General features: G+C 34.6%; 1 protein-coding gene across 1 annotated transcript in view; it reads left to right on the top strand.

The window, feature by feature from the left end:
• The first annotated feature begins 2,233 nt into the window (after positions 1–2,233).
• The window catches only part of neur (E3 ubiquitin-protein ligase neur), a 59,796-nt gene continuing 40,915 nt past the window's right edge, over positions 2,234–21,114 (top strand). The window contains exon 1 of the mRNA XM_073085053.1: positions 2,234–2,569. Within this exon, the coding sequence (XP_072941154.1) occupies positions 2,542–2,569 (28 nt within the window). The 5' untranslated portion in view covers positions 2,234–2,541. The remainder of the gene's footprint in view (positions 2,570–21,114) is intronic.

The raw sequence follows: 21,114 nt of genomic DNA, 5'->3' as shown, positions 1-21,114 counted from the left end.
ACTGTCAATGTCATAAGTAGACGCTATTTCTTTGTCACATCATTGTTGCCATATGAAAATTTTATTTTTCTTAGAGAAAGAATATTATTTAAGAACTTTGATTTATCTTAAACTTTGGTTAAAAATAAAAATAGTTTTCATAATAAATATTAAGCAATTTTTAAAAACCATTAATCATAAACTTCCATCATATTGAACTAAAAAACTGTTGTATATCTATACTAACCTTTATATTCATGTTCACTGATTCATAAGGCTGGCTATTCACGATATCTTCTGACAGTTGGCCAATACCGATACTATATAATAGACATGGGTAACTCAAACAAATCATGCGAGCTGCAGATCAGATCGCGAGTCATAAGACTGAGCCGGAGTCATGAATCGGCTCACAGATCAGATCAAATTAACTCAATTGATCTGTTTGATCTGAACGAGCTGAATGACTCGCGACCCGCGTTGCGAACTGTGCGAGTCGTTGGATCTGGTGACTCACGCGACTCAAATGACTCAAACGATTCAAACAGCTCAAACGGGTCAAACGATTCACGGTAGTCATGGCTCGTAGGCTCGCCGATATTAGCATGGCGCGGGATTGTAAATCAAGTTTATTAGTTTGAGACTTATATATTTTGAATAATGTCAAGTAAAAGAAGCAATGTCTGTAATTATTATTATTTTATCGATGTTGTAGTATTGTTGAATTAAAATATGTTTTTTTTATTATTAGTTAATAAAGGCAGTTAGAAAGTTATTGATATATAGATAATATTGTGACGATTATAAATCTGATTTATTTATTTTGCTAAGTAAATAAATTGATCAATCGATATTTCACAGTAAGAATAAATTTAATAAAAACGCCATCTTATGGTGAAAGCTAGAACTACAACGAATTCTCATTGAGTTACATATAAAATAAGCGCCATCTATGATCTAACTGATCTAAAGCGATATTCACAAAACCCCAACAGATGTCGCACCACTTACTTTTTTATATTAAACTCTATAATCTAGGAGTTAAAAGTTAAAATTGCATACCATGAATCAAAGAATAACTAACATTCACGATTCACGAAACGCCGTGAGCCGCGACCTAAATTGATCTGATCTGTTTGGGTTTGATCTGCAGATCAAACTCATATAATAAGTGAGCCGAATCTTTGAATCGGGTCAGATCTGAGTTACTCATCTCTACTATATAAAGCCTTTATTCTAGAACACTTTAGAACCGTTTACTTAAAAAGGTATACCGTCAGACAAAAATAACGTTGATCTTTCTCAATTGTATTTGCACTTTTCATAATAAATGTTATTACATTTAATGATTATAATAGAACCATAGAATAATATATATGTTGGAATTTAAGACATTCCGATTAAATAAGTAAAGAGTAAAAATGTATGCCACAAAATATAGTTTCTTGAAAGAACAACATATAACTTTATTAAAATATCTTCGCAGGTAGTACCGCAAGATGGTTAAAATATAGTAGAGTCAGTATAATATATACCACAGAAGCTAACACTGTCAGGTTAATATACTCTTTGGTCATATTTATTTCTAGCGTAAAGTAATTTGCATTTCAGTGTACGGGTGTGCTATCAGTTGACTGACATCGTAGGCAAATTTGAATTGGTCACAAATATAGATGTCACAGTAGCAGTAACCATATACCATCAGATGGATTGCAAGAACTTTTATTACTGAAACGCTTCTTCTCTATAACGAAACACCTTTTGAAGTGGTGGTAGTTGCAACTTGCATGTACATTTAAAAAGTGCTCTGTAAAGAACCTATTTTGAATTTTAAAAAATGATTTGATTTGTAAAAACGTAGCTGCAGACGAATTATAATAGAGAGAATTATAATAGAAGAGACGAATTATAATAGAAGAGAATCATAATAGAGATAATTCTACAACTAATTATGATTTACTAATGACGATATTGATATTTCTTTCAAAGTATCACTACAAGAGGACAGAATTGAACTAAAATCCTAATGGATTTATTAACACCGCCCCTAAGATTCATAACTAAAGTATTATTGACACTATTGATAGTACCTAATTTTTACTTTTCAGTTTGATATTTTCTTTTTGTCATTTGCAGTCTTTTAACTATTTTATTCTGAAAGTTCCTAATAAGCTAAATAAATAAAATGTCAAAAAAATAATTTCATTACAACTATCGGAACGCATTTGGTTATCTCTGCAAAATGTCAAACTGAATACAGTAGCGCATTCGTGATTTTCTATATAATAATGTTTCTAATAAAACATTGCAATATTTAGCAATAATGTAACCTTCCGTGCAAATGTTATTATTTGTATTTTACAGAACATGAACTCTGGATATAGTTTAATGAGATTCTTATAAGAAATATCAATTTTTCTTAGTGTACGATCTAATTAAATAATGATTGTAAACATGAGTAAAGTTCATAGTTCAACGCAATGAGAAGGAATCGTATAGTATTATTTGAATTTCGAATTCGGGTTGTGTTTGAAAAGTGAGTGAGAATTTCTTCGGTTCGAAATGGGTCAGAGCGGTAGCGCCATGCCGGGTGAGTAATAAACCCTATTTTAACTACTTTAAAGTCTATATGATAACCAACCAACATAATTAACGCTAATTAACTATAAATCATTTCCTCATTAACGTTTTGTTACTAAACTTAACCTGTGCAATGTACTGATTTCTAGTACACTTGCATTATCTGTGGAGAATTGTTTGTTTTTTTTAAATAAATTCTTTGTCTTGTTAACCATTTTCTTCATCCATTTATGAAACATTATCATACATTTATGACAATATAATCCAGATCTGTAATATTTTTTTATAAAAATCTGACAAATTTAATATAAACTGAATTTAAGTCAACAAAAAACTGGTATACAGTATACAACTTCCATACAATCATGATAAAATATATTACTGGCACATAATTTGAATTTTACCATCTAGTGATTTAAAAAGCAGAATCGGATGTGTATATGCAGGCAGAAAGTCTTCAATGTGAATCTATATCGAAAATAATTATATTATTTTTTATCTTATTTTATCAAATTATTCTTTATGTGTATGAAAGATCTTTCTGAATATTATTGGTCTTACTAGGCAGTTGACCATTTGCCTAAGAAAAGTAGATTTGAGTACAGATCCCATTGGAAACATTATTATGAAAGATTTAATACATCACATAAGAAGATACATGTGACAAATAGAAGACTTATAAGATTTTTAAGAAAGCAATCTATCTGATAGTATGTGGCTACTGCCGCCCATGGACATCTGTAATCAACCTCAGATAAGATTGAATTCCTACTTGAGGTCAGCCACAGATGCACCACTACCCCTAAGGACTATTATTATTATTATTAGGAAGTTATTAAAATATTCATTATCTTATATATAAAATTCTCGTGTCACAATGTTAGTTACCATACTCCTCTGAATCGGCTTTACAGATTTTCACCAAATTTTATATGCATATTCAGTAGGTCTGAGAATCGTCAATATCTATTTTTCATACCCCTAAGTGATTAGAGTTGTTCACCCTTAACATTTTTTTATTTATATTTATATTTTTTATTATATGAAACTAGTTTTTGCCCGCGGCTTCGCCCGCGTTTAAAAGAAACTAATATAACATACTAACATACATAAAACTGAAAATACGTACCTTCAACTTTGCTAAAGATCATCACTTGATCAAATGCATAGTTTACGTTTCAATTCTTACTAATATCTATTAAAATAATCGATGTTTTGGACCCAAAAGATCGATTCTCTTATTAATCGTTCTGAGATCGCCATCCCTAGTTCCCGTGGGATTTCCGGGATAAAAACTATCCTATGTCCTTTCTCGGGCGTCAGACTATCTTTGTACAAAATTTCATTAAAATTGGTTCAGTGGTTTAGGCGTGAAGAAGAGACAACCAGACAGACAGACAGACAGACAGAGTTACTTTCGGATTTATAATATTAGTAAGGATGATATGATATTAGAGTAATGTAACATAAATCTAGTATATTATTTCCGTACCAAGCATGAATAAGTTGGCAAGTGGAAAATGCACAATTTTATTGCATCTATGTGCAGTATTTGGTGAGAATTATTTAAATGTTTATTATATATAATTATATAAAAATTTTATATACTATTAATAACTAAATTGTAACTGATTTAACAGTAATACTAGATTTAAGAGATTGCTGTACATGCCTATAATTGGCTTACATATAAGTATTATCTGTCTGGTTGTATGTTCAATGTAAATGTGTTTATATGTTTTGCTGTTGGTATGTCTAAATAAATAAATAAAAATAAAATGTTTACAAGTGGCATGTGTATGGTAAAAATACCCATTAACTTACCTATTTACTCACCACATAGGTAATTCAAACAATCTTAATGTTTATTATGATTGAAAAATATAAAAATGTGTATACATATTTGTATAAATAGGTCGTATCAATATATTCACGCCTGGTACCCATTTTATCATTGATAAAATTATATATTTCCGGCATATTATACTGTTATCTAAAAATGCAACCATAGTAAGGATTAATGGAACTATATTATATGTACCTAACTTAATTTAAAATACCAATAAAGTGATATTTTAAGCAGTAATTGCCTAGTGGTTAAGAAACTCGGCCTCTTGATCGAAGGATTTTTCAGAGTTATGTGCGTATTACAAATTAATTATCAGGTACTTAAATGGGGAAGGAAAACATTGTGAGGAAACCTGAGAAATATTAAAAAAAAGTTTTGAAAGGTTTGTGAAGTCAACCAATACGCACTTGTCCAGCGCGGTGGACTATGTCCTAATCCTTCTCATTCTGAGAGGAGACCCGTGCCCAGCAGTGGGACAGTGACGGTTTAATGGTGATGAAGATGATATTAACACAAGAATAGGTATGTCGTTGGTCTCCAGAGCTGAGCCACGAACAACTTTATTGATTCTGCTATAGATATTTTTAAATGCATGCAGACTATTTTTAGGGTTCTGTGCCCCAAGGGTAAAAAATGTGAGCCGTCACAGGACGTCTGGCAGATGTGAAACATCGACATTATTTTGTAAAAGTAATATGCAGAAAAGAACATATTGTGATAGGAACTAAATATGTCATAATGATAAAATAAAATATTACGATTTTTTTCCAGATAACGATGGCTATTTATTGAATAAACATTTATTTTCATTAAATACAAAAATTTACGAATTTATTTCAAATCGTGACTACTTAATTCGTTTAATCAGTGACTTCGGTAATAGTTATTGCGCATGGCGACGCGTCGCCACACCGTACACACTACTGCATATAGACTGTATATATATACCATCGTATAGCGTCACGGCATGCGTCGCCACGCCAGAAATCGGGTTTACGTGCGGCTATAGATGTTTCACATCAAAAAATGTAACCCTATTATAGTCCGCGTAAAACTGCTAGACCGCCCTGAATATAGAAATGAATCACGTCGCCGTAGCAAATTGTATGACTACAACCACAGTAGAAATATGGACTGTGCTACAACTGCTCGCAACAACTTCAGAGCGGACTAGCAGTTTGGCGCAGACTATACTAAGCCTCCGCTGTCTTTTCATTTGTCACGTGGCTATCTTTTGAACCATAATAGATAGATACTTGAATCTTTTACAGAGTAGGCATAGATTAGTAAAGATACTTCGCCGCCTTGAAATTGAATGAAGCCACAAACGGCTTATTAGTAAGTTCTTTTTTTGAATTCTTGACAAATAAAAACATTTTTAGAGAAAATTTACGAATAAATAACTAATACTGCGTAGTTTACATAATAAATAAATAATTATTTCAAAAATTTTAGGGACATTTTAGCACGGAGACGTGGCAAAACTTTTTTACGCAACTATTTCAGTTCTCAAAACTTTGTAAATTTTCTTGTTAGGAGTGAGTAATCTTTACTAATCTATGAGAGTAGGCATAACGATGGCCGCTATAACAAATACTAAAAATATAAAAGCTTATCATTAATTGGGTTCGTCATATAAGAATCCGCTATTTTTCGGCGATTTTCGCTTTGTCTAGTGAATCGTAATAGGTAGACAATTCTTTAAAAGGCATTCATTTCTATAGCTGCTATTAATTTTTGAAGTTGGTAGAACCCTTTCTGGTTCGACTCCGGCGGCACCACCGCCACACCTATGTCTGCCTAATAACAGCAGTGTTAGGCGCTGCTGTGTTCCGGTTTGAAGGGTGTGGTAAGGGAGACAGATTTTTCCGGGGCGTTCCAGCTTAGTCCTCAGGGGTAGCGGCGCATCTGTGGCCGACCTCAGGTAGGAATCTCTAATCCTATCTGGGGTTGACTACAGATGTCCATGGGCGGCAGTAGCCACTTACCATAAGGTGGGCTGCATGCTCGTCTGCTACTCTTATAATATAAAAAAAAATACAAAATTACTTAATAAAAAAAAATGTGGTAAGAACCCTTCTATGTGCGAGTTCGATTCGCACTTGGCTAATATTTTTTTCCTGACTTTCTGACGCGACCTACGCTCTGTCCGCTAAATTAAAATGAACCCCATAATAAGGGTAGTAGGGTGCATTTTTAGTGGTATTTTCAAAAACTATTCAACTCCGAACAGCTGTGGATCAGCTGTTCTTACTACCTGTCTTTCTTTTATTTTTTTCGCATCACGTGTGCTAAAATTGTAAAGGCTGTATTGAATGCAAGTACGGTTTTACTCCGAACCATAGACAACTTTATGTCTTCGCGCCAAGTTTGAATATCGAATATTTTTTCTAGGTAATATCGCAAAATTAAAATTTAAAAGTTTTAGTAATTTCAACCTTATATGTCGGTTATAAGGTTGGAATTTTAATGTCTCGGTTAAAATTTGAATTGCTCGGTACATTAGTTGCGCAAATTCAGTACCTTTTTTTGATCAGCTGATTCGAAAATGTACAAAGGATCATAATATGATTGTAGTGGTATTCCTATTTTGAATTTTGGTTAAAATCCTGTGTTTAAATCCCACTGCTGGGCGTGGGCGTATTTATTTCTACATATCATGATGTTTTATAAAAGCAAATAGATTGGTAAATAATGCGATATATGTACTTACTTTACAAATAGTATTAATCTTATACGTAGAGTAGTAAAGATACTTCGCCGCCTTGAAATTGAATAAAGTCACAAATGGCTTATTAGTAAGTTTTTTTTTTTAATTCTTGACAAATAAAAACATTTTTAGAGAAAAGTATTATAATAAAAAAGTCTCTAAAAGTATGTGAAGTCTATCAGCACTTGTCCAGCGCGGTGGACTATGACCTAATCCTTCTCATTCTGAGAGGAGACCCGTGCCCAGCAGTGGCACAGTAAAGGGTTGACGAAGACTACTCGATATACTTATTCTTTGTCTAAGAATTTAACTCCACGTGATTTATTAGACACCGACGCAAACCTTACCTGTACTTACATTGTCCAATCCGTTATTACTTAGGAACGGAAAGGACACATTGTCAACCATATGATCTTTTGTAGTTGTCTCATTGTCATCAGCTGATTTCGAAGGCAGAGTTTTTGCTTGCAAATTGCTTGAGAGTAAAGCAAGGAATTTAAAATTGATGATTTGCCATTAAGACATAAGATATTTGAAGGTAGAACCCTTTGTGGCTCGACTCCGGCGGCACCACCGCCACACCTATTTCTGTTATAACAGCAGTGTTAGGCGCTGCTGTGTTCCGGTTTGAAGGGTGTGGTAAGGGAGACATACTTTTCCGAGGCGTTCCAGCTTAGTCCTCAGGGGTAGCGGCGCATCTGTGGCCGACCTCAAGTAGGAATATCTAATCCTATCTGGGGTTGATTACAGTTGTCTATGGGCGGCAGTAGCCGTTTCTCACAAGGTGGACTGCATGTTCATTCTATTTTCGTTCTTTCTTGCTACGTTCTTTCTTGGTACATCTACTTTATTAAAAATATAGCAACGTAACGTTTTAGCGTAATCATTTCCGTTACAATAATCGTTTCACCAATAGTTGTCACTCATGACCATAGATTAGTAAAGATACTTCGCCGCCTTGAAATTGGATGAAGCCACAAACGGCTTATTTTAGTAAGTTCTTTTTTTGAATTCTTGACAAATAAAAACATTTTTAGAGAAAATTTACAAATAAATAACTAATACTGCGTAATTTACGTAATAAATAAATAATTATTTCAAATATTTTAGGGACATTTTAGTACGGAGACGTGGCAAAACTTTTTTACGCAACTATTTCAATTCTCAAAACTGCTTACATTTTATTGTTAGCAGTGAGTAATCTTTACTAATCTATGCTCATGACACACCTAAAGAATAACTTAAATATTTAGTTAAGGTTTTCATATTCCTTACGTACAGTCAATTGATGCAATCTGAATTTACCTGTACATAGAAAGTCAGCTGATGCAATTTTAAATCTTACCTGTTTTGCTCAGCTGATGACAATGAAACAAGTACAAAGGGTCATATGGTTGCATACTCTTTGTGTCGCCCAGTGACAAGATTGGACAACGTATTTTTAGTTTGTATATGGTATTTTGGACCATAAATAGACCTATTAGGTCCAAATTCTAAAGTGCGATGTGTTATTACGCAAAAGCGTTACGATAATGACAAATATATTTTTATATAATAAAAAAAACGTGTTAAAAAAAGAGTAGCAGACGAGCATTCGTCCACCTGATGGTAAGTGGCTACTGCCGCCCATAGACATCTGTAATCAATCCCATATAATATTAGATTCCTACATGAGGTGGGCCTATAGATGCGCCGCTACCCCTGAGGACTAAGCTGGAACGCCTCGGAAAAGTATGTCTCCCTTATCCGAAACCGGAACACAGCAGCGCTTAACACTGCTGTTATAACAGAAATAGATGTGGCGGTGGTGCCGCCGGAGTCGAATCACGAAGGGTTCTACCTTCAATTTGGATTTACCTGTACATAGAAAGTCAGCTGATGCAATTTCAAAATTTACCTGTTTCGAAATCAGCTGATGACAATGAAACAAGTACAAATGGTTGCATACTTTCTTTGTGTCGCCCTGTGACAAGATTGGCAAGTACGGTCTTACTCCGAACCATAGACAACTTTATGTCTTCGCGCCAAGTTTGAATATCGAATATTTTTTCTAGGTAATATCGCAAAATTAAAATTTAAAAGTTTTAGTAATTTCAACCTTATATGACAGATATATGGTTGGAATTTTAATGTCTCGGTTAAAATTTGAATTGCTCGGTACATTAGTTGCGCAAATTCAGTACATTTTTTTGATCAGCTGATTCGAAAATGTACAAAGGATCACATGATTGTAGTGGTATTCCTATTTTGAATTTTGGTTAAAATCCTGTGTCTAAATCCCACTGCTGGGCGTGGGCGTATTTATTTCTACATATCATGATATTTTATAAAAGCAAATAGATTGGTAAATAATGCGATATACTTACTTACTTTATAAATAATATTAATCTCATATATAAAATTCTCGTGTCATAATGTTAGTTACCGTACTCCTCCGAAACGGCTTTACCGATTTTCACCAAATTTTATATGCATATTCAGTATGTCTGAGAATCGGCTACTATCTATTTTCATACCCCTAAGTGATAAGGGTTGTTCACCCTTAACATTTTTTTATTTATATGGCAACACAACGTTGCGTCAGCTAGTATTATAATAAAAAAGTCTCTAAAAGTATGTGAAGTCTAACAGCACTTGTCCAGCGCGGTGGACTATGACCTAATCCTTCTCATTCTGAGAGGAGACCCGTGCCCAGCAGTGGGACAGTAAAGGGTTGACGAAGACTACTCGATATACTTATTCTTTGTCTAAGAATTGAACTCCACGTGATTTATTTGACACCGACGCAAAAGTTACCTGTACTTATATTATCCAATCCGTTTTTACTTAGGAACGGAAAGGACACATTGTCAACCATATGATCTTTTGTAGTTGTCTCATTGTCATCAGCTGATTTCGGAGGTAGAGTTTTTGCTTACAAATTGCTTGAGAGTAAAGCAAGGAATTTAAAATTGATGATTTGTCATTAAGACATAAGACATTTGAAGGTGGTAGAACCCTTTGTGGTTCGTCTTCGGCGGCACCACCGCCACACCTATTTCTGTTATAACAGCAGTGTTAGGCGATGCTGTGTTCCGTTTTGAAGAATGTGGTAAGGGAGTCATACTTTTCCGAGGCGTTCCAGCTTAGTCCTCAGGGGTAGCGGCGCATCTGTGGCCGACCTCAGGTAGGAATATCTAATCCTACCTGGGGTTGAATACAGATGTCCATGGCCGGCAGTAGCCGTTTATCACAAGGTGGACTGCATGTTCGTTCTATTTTCTTTCTTTCTTGCTACGTTCTTTCTTTTACTTCTACATTATTAAAAATATAGCAACGTAACGTTTCAGCGGAACCATTTCCGTTACAATAATCGTTTCACCATTAGTTGTCACTCATGACCATAGATTAGTAAAGATACTTCGCCGCCTTGAAATTGGATGAAGCCACAAACGGCTTATTTTAGTAAGTTCTTTTTTTGAATTCTTGACAAATAAAAACATTTTTAGAGAAAATTTACAAATAAATAACTAATACTGCGTAATTTACGTAATAAATAAATAATTATTTCAAATATTTTAGGGACATTTTAGTACGGAGACGTGGCAAAACTTTTTTACGCAACTATTTCAATTCTCAAAACTGCTTACATTTTATTGTTAGCAGTGAGTAATCTTTACTAATCTATGCTCATGACACACCTAAAGAATAACTTAAATATTTAGTTAAGGTTTTCATATTCCTTACGTATAGTCAATTGATGCAATGAATTTACCTGTACATAGAATGTCAGCTGATGCAATTTTAAATCTTACCTGTTTTCTGAAATCAGCTGATGACAATGTAGCAAGTACAATAGATCATATGGTTGCATACTTTCTTTGTGTCGCCCAGTGACAAGATTGAACAATGTATTTTTAGTTTCGTATATGGTATTTTGGACCATAAATAGACCTATTAGGTCTAAATTCTAAAGTGCGATGTGTTATTACGCAAAAGCGATACGATAATGACAAATATATTTTTATATAATAAAAAAAAACGTGTTAAAAAAAGAGTAGCAGACGAGCATTCGTCCACCTGAACCTGATGGTAAATGGCTGCTGCCGCCCATGGACATCTGTAATCAATACCATATAAGATTAGATTATTAACTAACGTTGACCCAGATGCGCCGCTACCCCTGAGGACTAAGCTGGAACGCCTCGGAAAAGTATGTCTCCCTTATCCGAAACCGGAACACAGCAGCGCTTAACACTGCTGTTATAACAGAAATAGGTGTGGCGGTGGTGCCGCTGGAGTCGAACCACGAAGGGTTCTACCTTCAATTTGGATTTACCTGTACATAGAAAGTCAGCTGATGCAATTTGAAAATTTACCTGTTTTCTGAAATCAGCTGATGACAATGGAACAAGTACAAATGGTTGCATACTTTCTTTGTGTTGCCCAGTGACAAGATTGGACAACGTATTTTTAGTTTGTATATGGTATTTTAGACCGTAAATAGATCTATTAGGTCTAAAATCCAGAATACGATGAGTTGATATTACAGGATTTCTCAGGAGCGTAAAAATATTCAATATGATTATCGTAACATAACCATTTCCGTTACAATAATCGTTTCACTGTTTTTCCTCTCATGGTACGCGTAAAGTAACTTCATTATTTAGTTTAGGTTGTACGGGTTCGATTTCCGGCTTGACAGATTCATGAATGATGAATTTAAATATCAGTTCTGGGTCTGGGCGTTTGTGTATTCGTCTTTGTGTGTGTCCACGACACAGGGAGTTCTAGGGCTGAGTGCAGAAAAGGTTTTTTAATTTCTTCATTTTCTACTCATACTTAGCTGATGCAATTTGAAAATGTTACCTGTTTCGAAATCAGCTGATGACAATGTAGCAAGTACAATAGATCATATGGTTGCATACTTTCTTTGTGTCGCCCAGTGACAAGATTGGACAATGTATTTTTTATAGCGAATACTTTCCTATAGTATTTATTTAAATAGAGGTAGAAGGTAAGCCGTGATGGTGGTTAGAAACTTGGCCTCATTCGGAAGGTCCGAGGTTCAAATCCAAGGTACGTAGGTCTAATTTTTCGAAAGTTATGTGTATTAGAAATTAATTATCACTTGCTGTAACAGTACAGAAAAACATTGTGAGGAAACTTGCATACCTGTGTGATCAAAAGTTCTCAAAGGTGAACTCTACCAATACGCACTTGTCCAGCGCGGTAGACTATGTCCTAATCCTTCTCGTTCTGAGAGGAGACCTGTGCCCAGCAGGACAGTAATGGGTTGACAAGGTGAGAAGCAAACGTAGTTGCAAACCATATGCTCACTAGCACCCATGGATTTTAACTAACTCCATATAGATCAGATTCTACCTGATGCCGATCACATGCGTCGCCACACCTGAGAATCAAAATGGTTGCCTTATATACGAGCCAAATGGCAAGAACCTTACGCCAGAAATAGGTGCGACGGTGGTACCTCCCCGAACTAAAATAGTTTTACCATATAATCAGCTGACAAAGACCTACAAAGGATCATATGGTTAACAATGTTTTTTTTTGTACCGGATGATAGCGGATTGAACAATTGTATTTTTTCTATTAGACATACCTTCCAACAGTTTATCTAATGGAGGTAGCAGACTAACATGCTACTGTCGCCCATAAACATCTGTAATCAACCCCAGATAAGATTAGATTCCTACCTGATATCGGCCACTGACGCACCGCTACCCCTGAAGACTAAGCTGGGATGCCTTCCTAACCACACCCTTAAAACCAGAACACAGCAGCGCTTAACACTGCTGTTATTAGACAGAAATAGGTGTGGCGGTGGTGCACTGCAGTCGAACCACAAAGTTCTTCAATATTCAATGTAACTTATATTAAATTCGAAATATTTCTCACATTAAGAAGAAATTGTTAGTAAAGATTTTTGATTTTGAAAATGGTAATTCCCACACCTATGTAGGTACACACAGCTGATGCAATTTCAAATCTACCTGTGATTCAGATCAGCTGACGACAAAGGAATCTAACACAAAAGATCATATGATCGTAACAATACTTCTCAGATGGTACGCAAAAACATTGTACAATTTTTTTTTTGTTAAATGTCTTCAAAAGTTTCAATGTTTTATATGGGTTTGTGGTAAAAACAACAACTTGGTCTAGAAATTAAGGAATAGTTATATAGAAACTAGCTGACCCGGCAAACGTTGTGTTGTATAAATAAAAAAATGTTAAGGGTGAACAACCCTTATCACTCACGGGTATGAAAAATAGATAGTAGCCAATTCTCAGACCTACTGAATATGCATATAAAATTTGGTGAAAATCGGTAAAGCCGTTTCGGAGGAGTACGGTAACTAACATTGTGACACGAGATATTTATATATAAGATAGGTAAATATGGAGGAGGTAGGAGGTTTCAACCAAACCCAAGGATGGAACTGGTTCTACCACCCTCAAGTATTAAAGGTGGTAGAATCCTCTGTGGTTCGACCTCGGCGACACCATCGCCACACCTATTTATACCCAATAACGGCAGCGTAATCGAGCGATAATCTAATCTTATCTGGGATTGATTACAGATGTGCATGGACGGCAGTAGCTTACCATCAGGTGGACTGCATGCTCGTCTGCTATTCCAAAATTATTAAAGAAAGTTAAACGATGTAAAAAATTCCAGCTGTGTTTAAGCCCTTATCGGTCAGAGAGCATAGCAACACCAGACCTTTAATAACACAAACAAAACCCTATTTACAACCTTAGCCCTTACTCATAAGCCCTAATATTGTAATTACTAAAAGTTAGTCAATTGTATAAAATAAGCCCTTATAAACTTTATATTTAGGGAATAAGGTACATTTTTGTGTACGAAGACAAAACAGCTGTCCAGTAAGCACAAAGGAAATGGTGTTCAAGTGATTTTTGAGTTTATACCAAGTTGTTAAAGTCGAAATTGTAATTATGAAAAAGTATGTTTGTCTTCAGAGGAATGCGCATATAGAAATATGCGTATTTGTACTAAGTTTTGCACGCAGCTTTCGCTAATAATTATTTATTAGCGAATGCAAATCCAATCTTCAGTTATCTCTAGATTGGATATTTGTTAAATAAAAAAATAATAATTACTGTAACAAAAAATAGATTTTCGAAAACTGTTAAATGGAGCACCCCACGCTTTTTTCACAATTATACTATTTACTGTTCCTTAATTAATTCCTAGATTGAAAATTATTTTGTACTTTTTAGTTGATTTTATCATAAAAGCGTGTTTTTTAGTTTTTTTTAAACCATATTAATTTGTTGTAATTTTTAGCATTTGTTAATTTTGTTAATAATGCAGATAATAGTAAATGTATTGTGAAAATTTAAATTTCCTTCCTAATACGATTCAATAGCTAATTCCAAAAATACCGGTTTTTTGACTGGGTATCTCGTTTTGTTTTTATTTTTTTTATTTTTAGGATTTGTTATTATAGCGGCCACCGGTATACATACTCTGTAAAATAATCAAGTGTCTATCTATTACGGTTCAAGAGATAGAACCCTATGACAGACGGACAGACGGCGGAGGCTTAGTAATGGGGTTTCGTTTTCATTCTTTTTGTACGGAATCCTAAAAGGGAAGTAGTGTTGCCTATGTCACTCCAAAATAACTACTTCTGTTACAAAAGTCGTTTCACCAATACATTTTATCTCTGGACGACCCGCGTGGCGGAGCGGTCACCATGCTGGTCTGACGCGCAGAGGGTCCCGGGTTCGATCCCCGACCAGACAGATTTCTAAATGATGAATTTAGGTTTCTGTTTCTGGGTCTGGGTCTATATGTATTTGTCTGTGTGTGTGTCCGTAACTCCATAGCACCCACGATACAGGGAATCCTAATATGGAGCTGTGAGTGTAGAAAACGGTATATTATTTTTTCTCTCATGGCGCGGTTGTACATATATGTAGTAGTATTGTACAAGTATGTACATATTTTTTGAATAAGGATACCTCATCCGCATTCTAAAATTAATTGAAACGACTTATTAATTACTCAAAGCGTTACATCCGGAACACAGCACGTGCCTAAACATCCCGTGGGCCCGATTTCATAGCGTGAAAGTATTTCTTATAGCGGGTTAGAAGTGGAGCTAATCGAAAATGATTTTACCCTGGAAATGTATGGAACCATATTTGAATCTAAAATTCGGTAATAGTTTGAATGGTACGAGTAGTACGTATTGGAAGTAAAGTGAAGAAGTCGGCGGATTTTTTATTTGTTAATCGTACAAAATTTAGAAATATATAAATAAGTAGCTGACCCGGCAAATTTTGTACCGCCTCAAAATCTATTTATAAAATATATTTCATATAAAATATAGCCTATATTACTCGTGGATAATCTAGCTTCCGATTGATGAAAGAATTTTTAAAATCGGTCCACTAGTTTTTGAGCCTATTCATTACAATCAAACAAACATACAAAGTTTTCCTCTATAATATTAGTATGGATATTGGCTACTTTTTTCGCCAACCGAAATTACTAGGAGGACAGCGAAATAAAGCAACTGGTATATCGCGCTAAGCTAAGTGAAGAAAGTAGAGATCTCAGGTAGAATATTCACACCTATTTTGAAGGTGGTAGAACCCTTTGTGTTTGGACACCGGTGGCACGTCCGCCACAGCTTACCTATTTCTGCCTAATAACAGCAGTGTTAACCGCTGCTGTGTTTGAAGGGTGTGGTAATGGAGACATACTTATCCGAGGCGTACCGAATTAGTCCTCAAGGGCAGCGGCGCATCTGTGGCCGACCTCAGGTAGGAAACTAACCTTATCTGGTGTTGATTACAGATGTCCATGGGCGGCAATAGCCACTTTCGCTACTTCAATATTAAAAAAAAACAATGCCCTTCGCCATTCCTTAAGAACGTATTTATATACTTAACATACCCATACGTATAGTTAAAAACAACAAACTTTAACATTAGCAAAAAAATGTACCCAGTTTTGAGAATTGAAATAGTTGCGTAAAAAAGTTTTGCCACGTCTCCGTGCTAAAATGTCACTAAAATATTTGAAATAATTATTTATTTAGTATGTAAATTACGCAGTATTAGTTATTTATTCGTAAATTTTCTCTAAAAATGTTTTTATTTGGCAAGAATTCACAAAAAGAACTTGCTAATAAGCCGTTTGTGGCTTCATTCAATTTCAAGGCGGCGAAGTATCATAGGTAATCTATGACTATAAATTCCTATTTATATAACAACGCATACCCAACATATACTCATTAGTAAGTACATAAATAAAAATAAGTACGTAATAATAATGAATAACTCCGCGAAATGGTCCGCATACCTATACAAGCGATATAATCTCGCTTAACACCTTTCGCAGTACAAAGACAGTAGAAATACAAAGAATGCCTCCATTTTGAATCGGTCACAGGCATATGGAGATCCGCGGTGTGTTCTACTTGGTGACCTGTTAGCTCGTAGCTATTGCTACAACAAATGGGAATGGACTTGTTGCAAAATATGTTTTATTTAAAATTGGAAAAGTAAAGTATTGGAATTTTCTACCGATTGCAGGTGCCTTATCACTCCTGAAAATGTATGTCCATATAAGTCAGCAGGCATCCACAACCTTCAACCGTTCTAAATTTATGAAAAATTAAATTATATTGTTCGACTCCGGCGGCACCACCGCCACACCTATTTCTACCTAATAACAGCAGTGCTAGGCGCTGCTGTGTTCCGGTTTGAAGGGTGTGGTAAGGGAGACAGACTTTTCCGAGGCGTTCCAGCTTAGTCCTCAGGGGTAGCGGCGCATCTGTGGCCGACCTCAGGTAGGAATATCTAATCCTATCTGGGGTTGATTACAGATGTCCATGGGCGGCAGTAGCCACTTACCATCAGGTGGACTGCATGCTCGTCTAAAAAATATATATATATAAAAACCAGTGAGAAGGTATACTTTCGTGGCGCCTTTATTTATAAAAATGAGTGCGAGTATAGTCGGCGAGGTCTAAGCTGAGCTTTGCATTAGTGTGAGTGAACACAAAGGTAGAGTCACATAAAAAACTTTCAAAAAATAGTTTTATAATTTATAGTTAGGGACAAAAGTTGAAGAGGTATTCTTGTTTAAAAAAAAATATAGTAAAAAAATTTTAAAAATATGCAATGAAATTAACTAAATAAACTTTGTAGTATTTAAACCCACCTTGTTACATTGTATTTTTTTTAATAAGAGCTTGTGGTGTATTTTTCGCGGAAGTCTAGATACGAGTAGAATCAGAGCTAAGTCTGATTTGAAAATTGTATAATGCAGAAAAGTGGTGAATTTAACTACTGCAAAATATATTTTTCTTATTTTTAGTCTATCTTCACTGTTTTTATAACTTTAAATTTCATGAATTGTACCAAGTATTAACGTTTCATTTTTAGTTAATTAAAATAAATATTTTTGTTAATTTTAATTAGATTTTAACAATTAAAATGATATTTTAAAGTATTCGCCACATTCACGTTTATTTATATTGGATGCCACTTTATTAAAAAATCGAACACAAATACAAAATATTAAAATTTAAACAATTTTGCTACCAGTACCAGAAGTGAGGAAGATGCACGATTGCCAAAAAGCAGTATAAACCGGTTTAAATCAATTAATCGCTTTAATCTGACTTCACACCTACACTATCCATGTGCACTCACACAAATGCAAAGCTCAGCTTAGACCTCGCGGACTATAACAATATGTACAAAAGAAGAAAGAATTGAAACTATGGAAATGCAAAAAAAAATACGACATGATTGGTACAAAATTCCACGACACGTAACTTTACATCTCTTATCTTAGGTGGCTACAATATATCTTTCGGAAAAATATCCATAATTTATCAATTAATGATGTCGAATTTTGATCTATTGTTTTGTAAAAAAAAATACTCTCGGCAATTTGCCCAACGCCCAAAAATATCTAATATATCATTCAATCAATCCTTTGTACTTCATTTCTATCTCTTCTGTATTGTTATCTTTTTTTTTGTGTACAAAAACTTATTAAATAAATAAAAAAATATATATATTTGAAACACAATTTTACAAATGGACAGGTTCAACAAGACCATAGTGGAGCGAAACCAAATTCTAAATGCCGCGCGCCCATTGGCCGCCACGCGTCGCTCGCGTGCCGCCTTGACAGATGTGCGTTTGACGTTTAGGCTTTTTACTTTTTTATACAAGGGCTAAGGCTTCGACCGGCCTTGCTTGCCTGCTTACCAAGGTTTGTAAGTAATTTGGCAGTTGTTACCAATGCGGTAAATTATAATTAATTTTATATTTTTGTAGCACAGAAAGCATACGATAAGAGTTTAGAAAATAAAAAATCATTTTATGTAATTACTTCATTCATTCGTTATTTTTTTTATTTTCGATAATGTGTAACTAAATCATCTTATGCTATATTCAAATTTAAATGATAATAGAATGACACACCTTATAGGCTAAGAATATTATGTCAGGATTCACAAATAATTATGCCTTCGTCATTTATATAAGAGGATTTTAAAATATTGTTGTTTTAAGCAAAAAAAAAAATATGCACATTCTTTATAAGTATATTTTGTCCGAATGTACGATAAAAAGATAAATAAATAAACATTGTAAATTTATCGTCAAAATAATTTATTTTATTGTAGAATTATTTTCCATACATATTAAATGTCTACCTATTAGGTAACCTACATTTTTGTAAATACATCTACTAGAACTTAATAGAGGACCCTTTTAACAGAAAGCCCACCTTTTATGTAAAAAAACATAGAGTTTCAAATAAATACCATTATGCGCAGACGAAATTGCAAATATGAATAATAATATCATTTCCGATAACAGATGCGCACGCGCCATGTGTCAAAATCGGAAGCCATCTTGAAAGCGATTGGCGCCGTCAGAAAAAAACGTAATAATATTCGATTGTCACATTGTGTTTGAATTTGAAAGCTGTAATAAAACACCTTTGCCTAAATGACACCTTGATAGATTTCTGTCGTCATCAACCTATCACTGTCCCGCTGCTGGGCACGGGTCTCCTCTCAGAATGAGAGGGATTAGGCCATAGTCCACCGCGCTGCCATAGATTAGTAAAGATGATTCACTCCTAACGAGAAAATGTACCCAGTTTTGAGAATTGAAATAGTTGCGTAAAAAAGTTTTGCCACGTCTCCGTGCTAAAATGTCCCTAAAATATTTGAAATATTAATTTATTTATAACGTAAATTACGCAGTATTAGTTATTTATTCGTAAATTTTCTCTAAAAATGTTTTTATTTGTCAAGAATTCAAAAAAAGAACTTACTAAAATAAGGCGTTTGTGGCTTCAGTCAATTTCAAGGCGGCGAAGTATCTTTACTTATCTATGCGCGCTGCCCAAGTAGTACTGTCTGGTGACTGTAAACGGTTGGTCGCAGATATGATGATACTAGGGGTTCATTTTAACTGACTTCCCAAAACAAATAACTTATATAATTTTACGTATATAATTTGAGGGTTCCTTACACAAAGGGTAAAAACGGAACCACCGCAATTATCGAACTATTTTGTAATATGCCGAGATTCTCATAGCCTAGTACATAGATTAGTAAAGATACTTCGCCGACTTGAAATTGAATGAAGCCACAAACGGCTTATTAGTAAGTTCTTTTTTTTAATTATTGACAAATAAAAACATTTTTAGAGAAAATTTACGAATAAATAACTAATACTGCGCAGTTTACATAATAAATAAAGAATTATTTCAAATATTTAGGGACATTTTAGCACGGAGACGTGGCAAAACTTTTTTACGCAATTATTTGAATTCTCAAAACTGGGTACAGTTTCTTGTTAGGAGTGAGTAATCTTTACTAATCTTTGGCCTAGTAGTAGTTGATAAACCCTCTTTATTGTTGTAGTTGAACTTACGAGTAGTATAGATATTTTCAAGGTGACAAAAATTTCTTACTCCTAAAGTATGTAACATAAATACATATTATATTTATAGACACATACAAAATAAAGGCTTTTGCACAGCTGTTAAATTCGTACTTACAATGGCACGCATCAACTTGCAATTGGACTAAGGCGTAGTACACACACTACCGCTACAGCCTGAATATACGTAAGATAAAGCGTGTTAAAAGTTTGTAATCAGATGTAATTTTGTGGAAATCCATCCGTGTTTCTTTTTAACCGACTTCAAAAAGGAGGTGGTTATCAATTCGGCCGGTATCTTTTTTTTTCTATGTATGTACACGAATTACTCCGCCGTTAGTGGACCGATTTTAATAATTATTTTTTTATTGTGTAGAAACGAGCTGGAAGTTGGTCCCATTTAAATATGGTTAGGATCCATCGATGGGTTCTGGAGAAAATGAGGGGAACTCCTCCACCCATGTAAATATAACAGCCATAATTTCGCCGTTTATCAACCTATTTTAATGCCTTTAATTTCGTGTGTGGACAATTGCTACAAGTTGGTCCTATTTAAAGATGATGAGGATCAGAGTGGGTTCTGGAGACAAAATATATAACTCCTCAACCGATGGGTATAATTAAGTTTTGTTTGAAGATATTTGGTGTAGGTTCTAATGAAATTGCAAAACCAGTTTATCATACACTATTTAAGGGTCTGATAATGTGGCTCGGAGACAAAATATGTAACTCCTCAACCGATGGGAATAATTGAGTTGTGTTTGAAGATATTTGGTGTAGGTTATAATGAAATTGCAAAGCCAGTTCATTATTGACTATTTAAGGGTCTGATAATGTGGTTTGGAGACAAAATATGTAACTCCTCAACCGATGAGAATAATTTAGTTGTGTTTGAAGATATTTGGTTTAGGTTCTAATGAAATTGCAAAGCCAGTTCAACATTGACTATTTAGTTAGGTTAGGTTGGAACATATAAGACAATATAAAACTAAGCGAGTAGGGCGCGGTAGCGCCCTGCGAGCCGGCGGTTCCAATC

This window comes from Epargyreus clarus, unplaced genomic scaffold (genome assembly GCF_041222505.1).
Source record: "Epargyreus clarus isolate Ecla_fem2 unplaced genomic scaffold, WU_Ecla_fem_2.2 ptg000022l, whole genome shotgun sequence".
NCBI lineage: Eukaryota > Metazoa > Arthropoda > Insecta > Lepidoptera > Hesperiidae > Epargyreus > Epargyreus clarus.
This window is presented reverse-complemented; position numbering and strand designations above follow the sequence as displayed.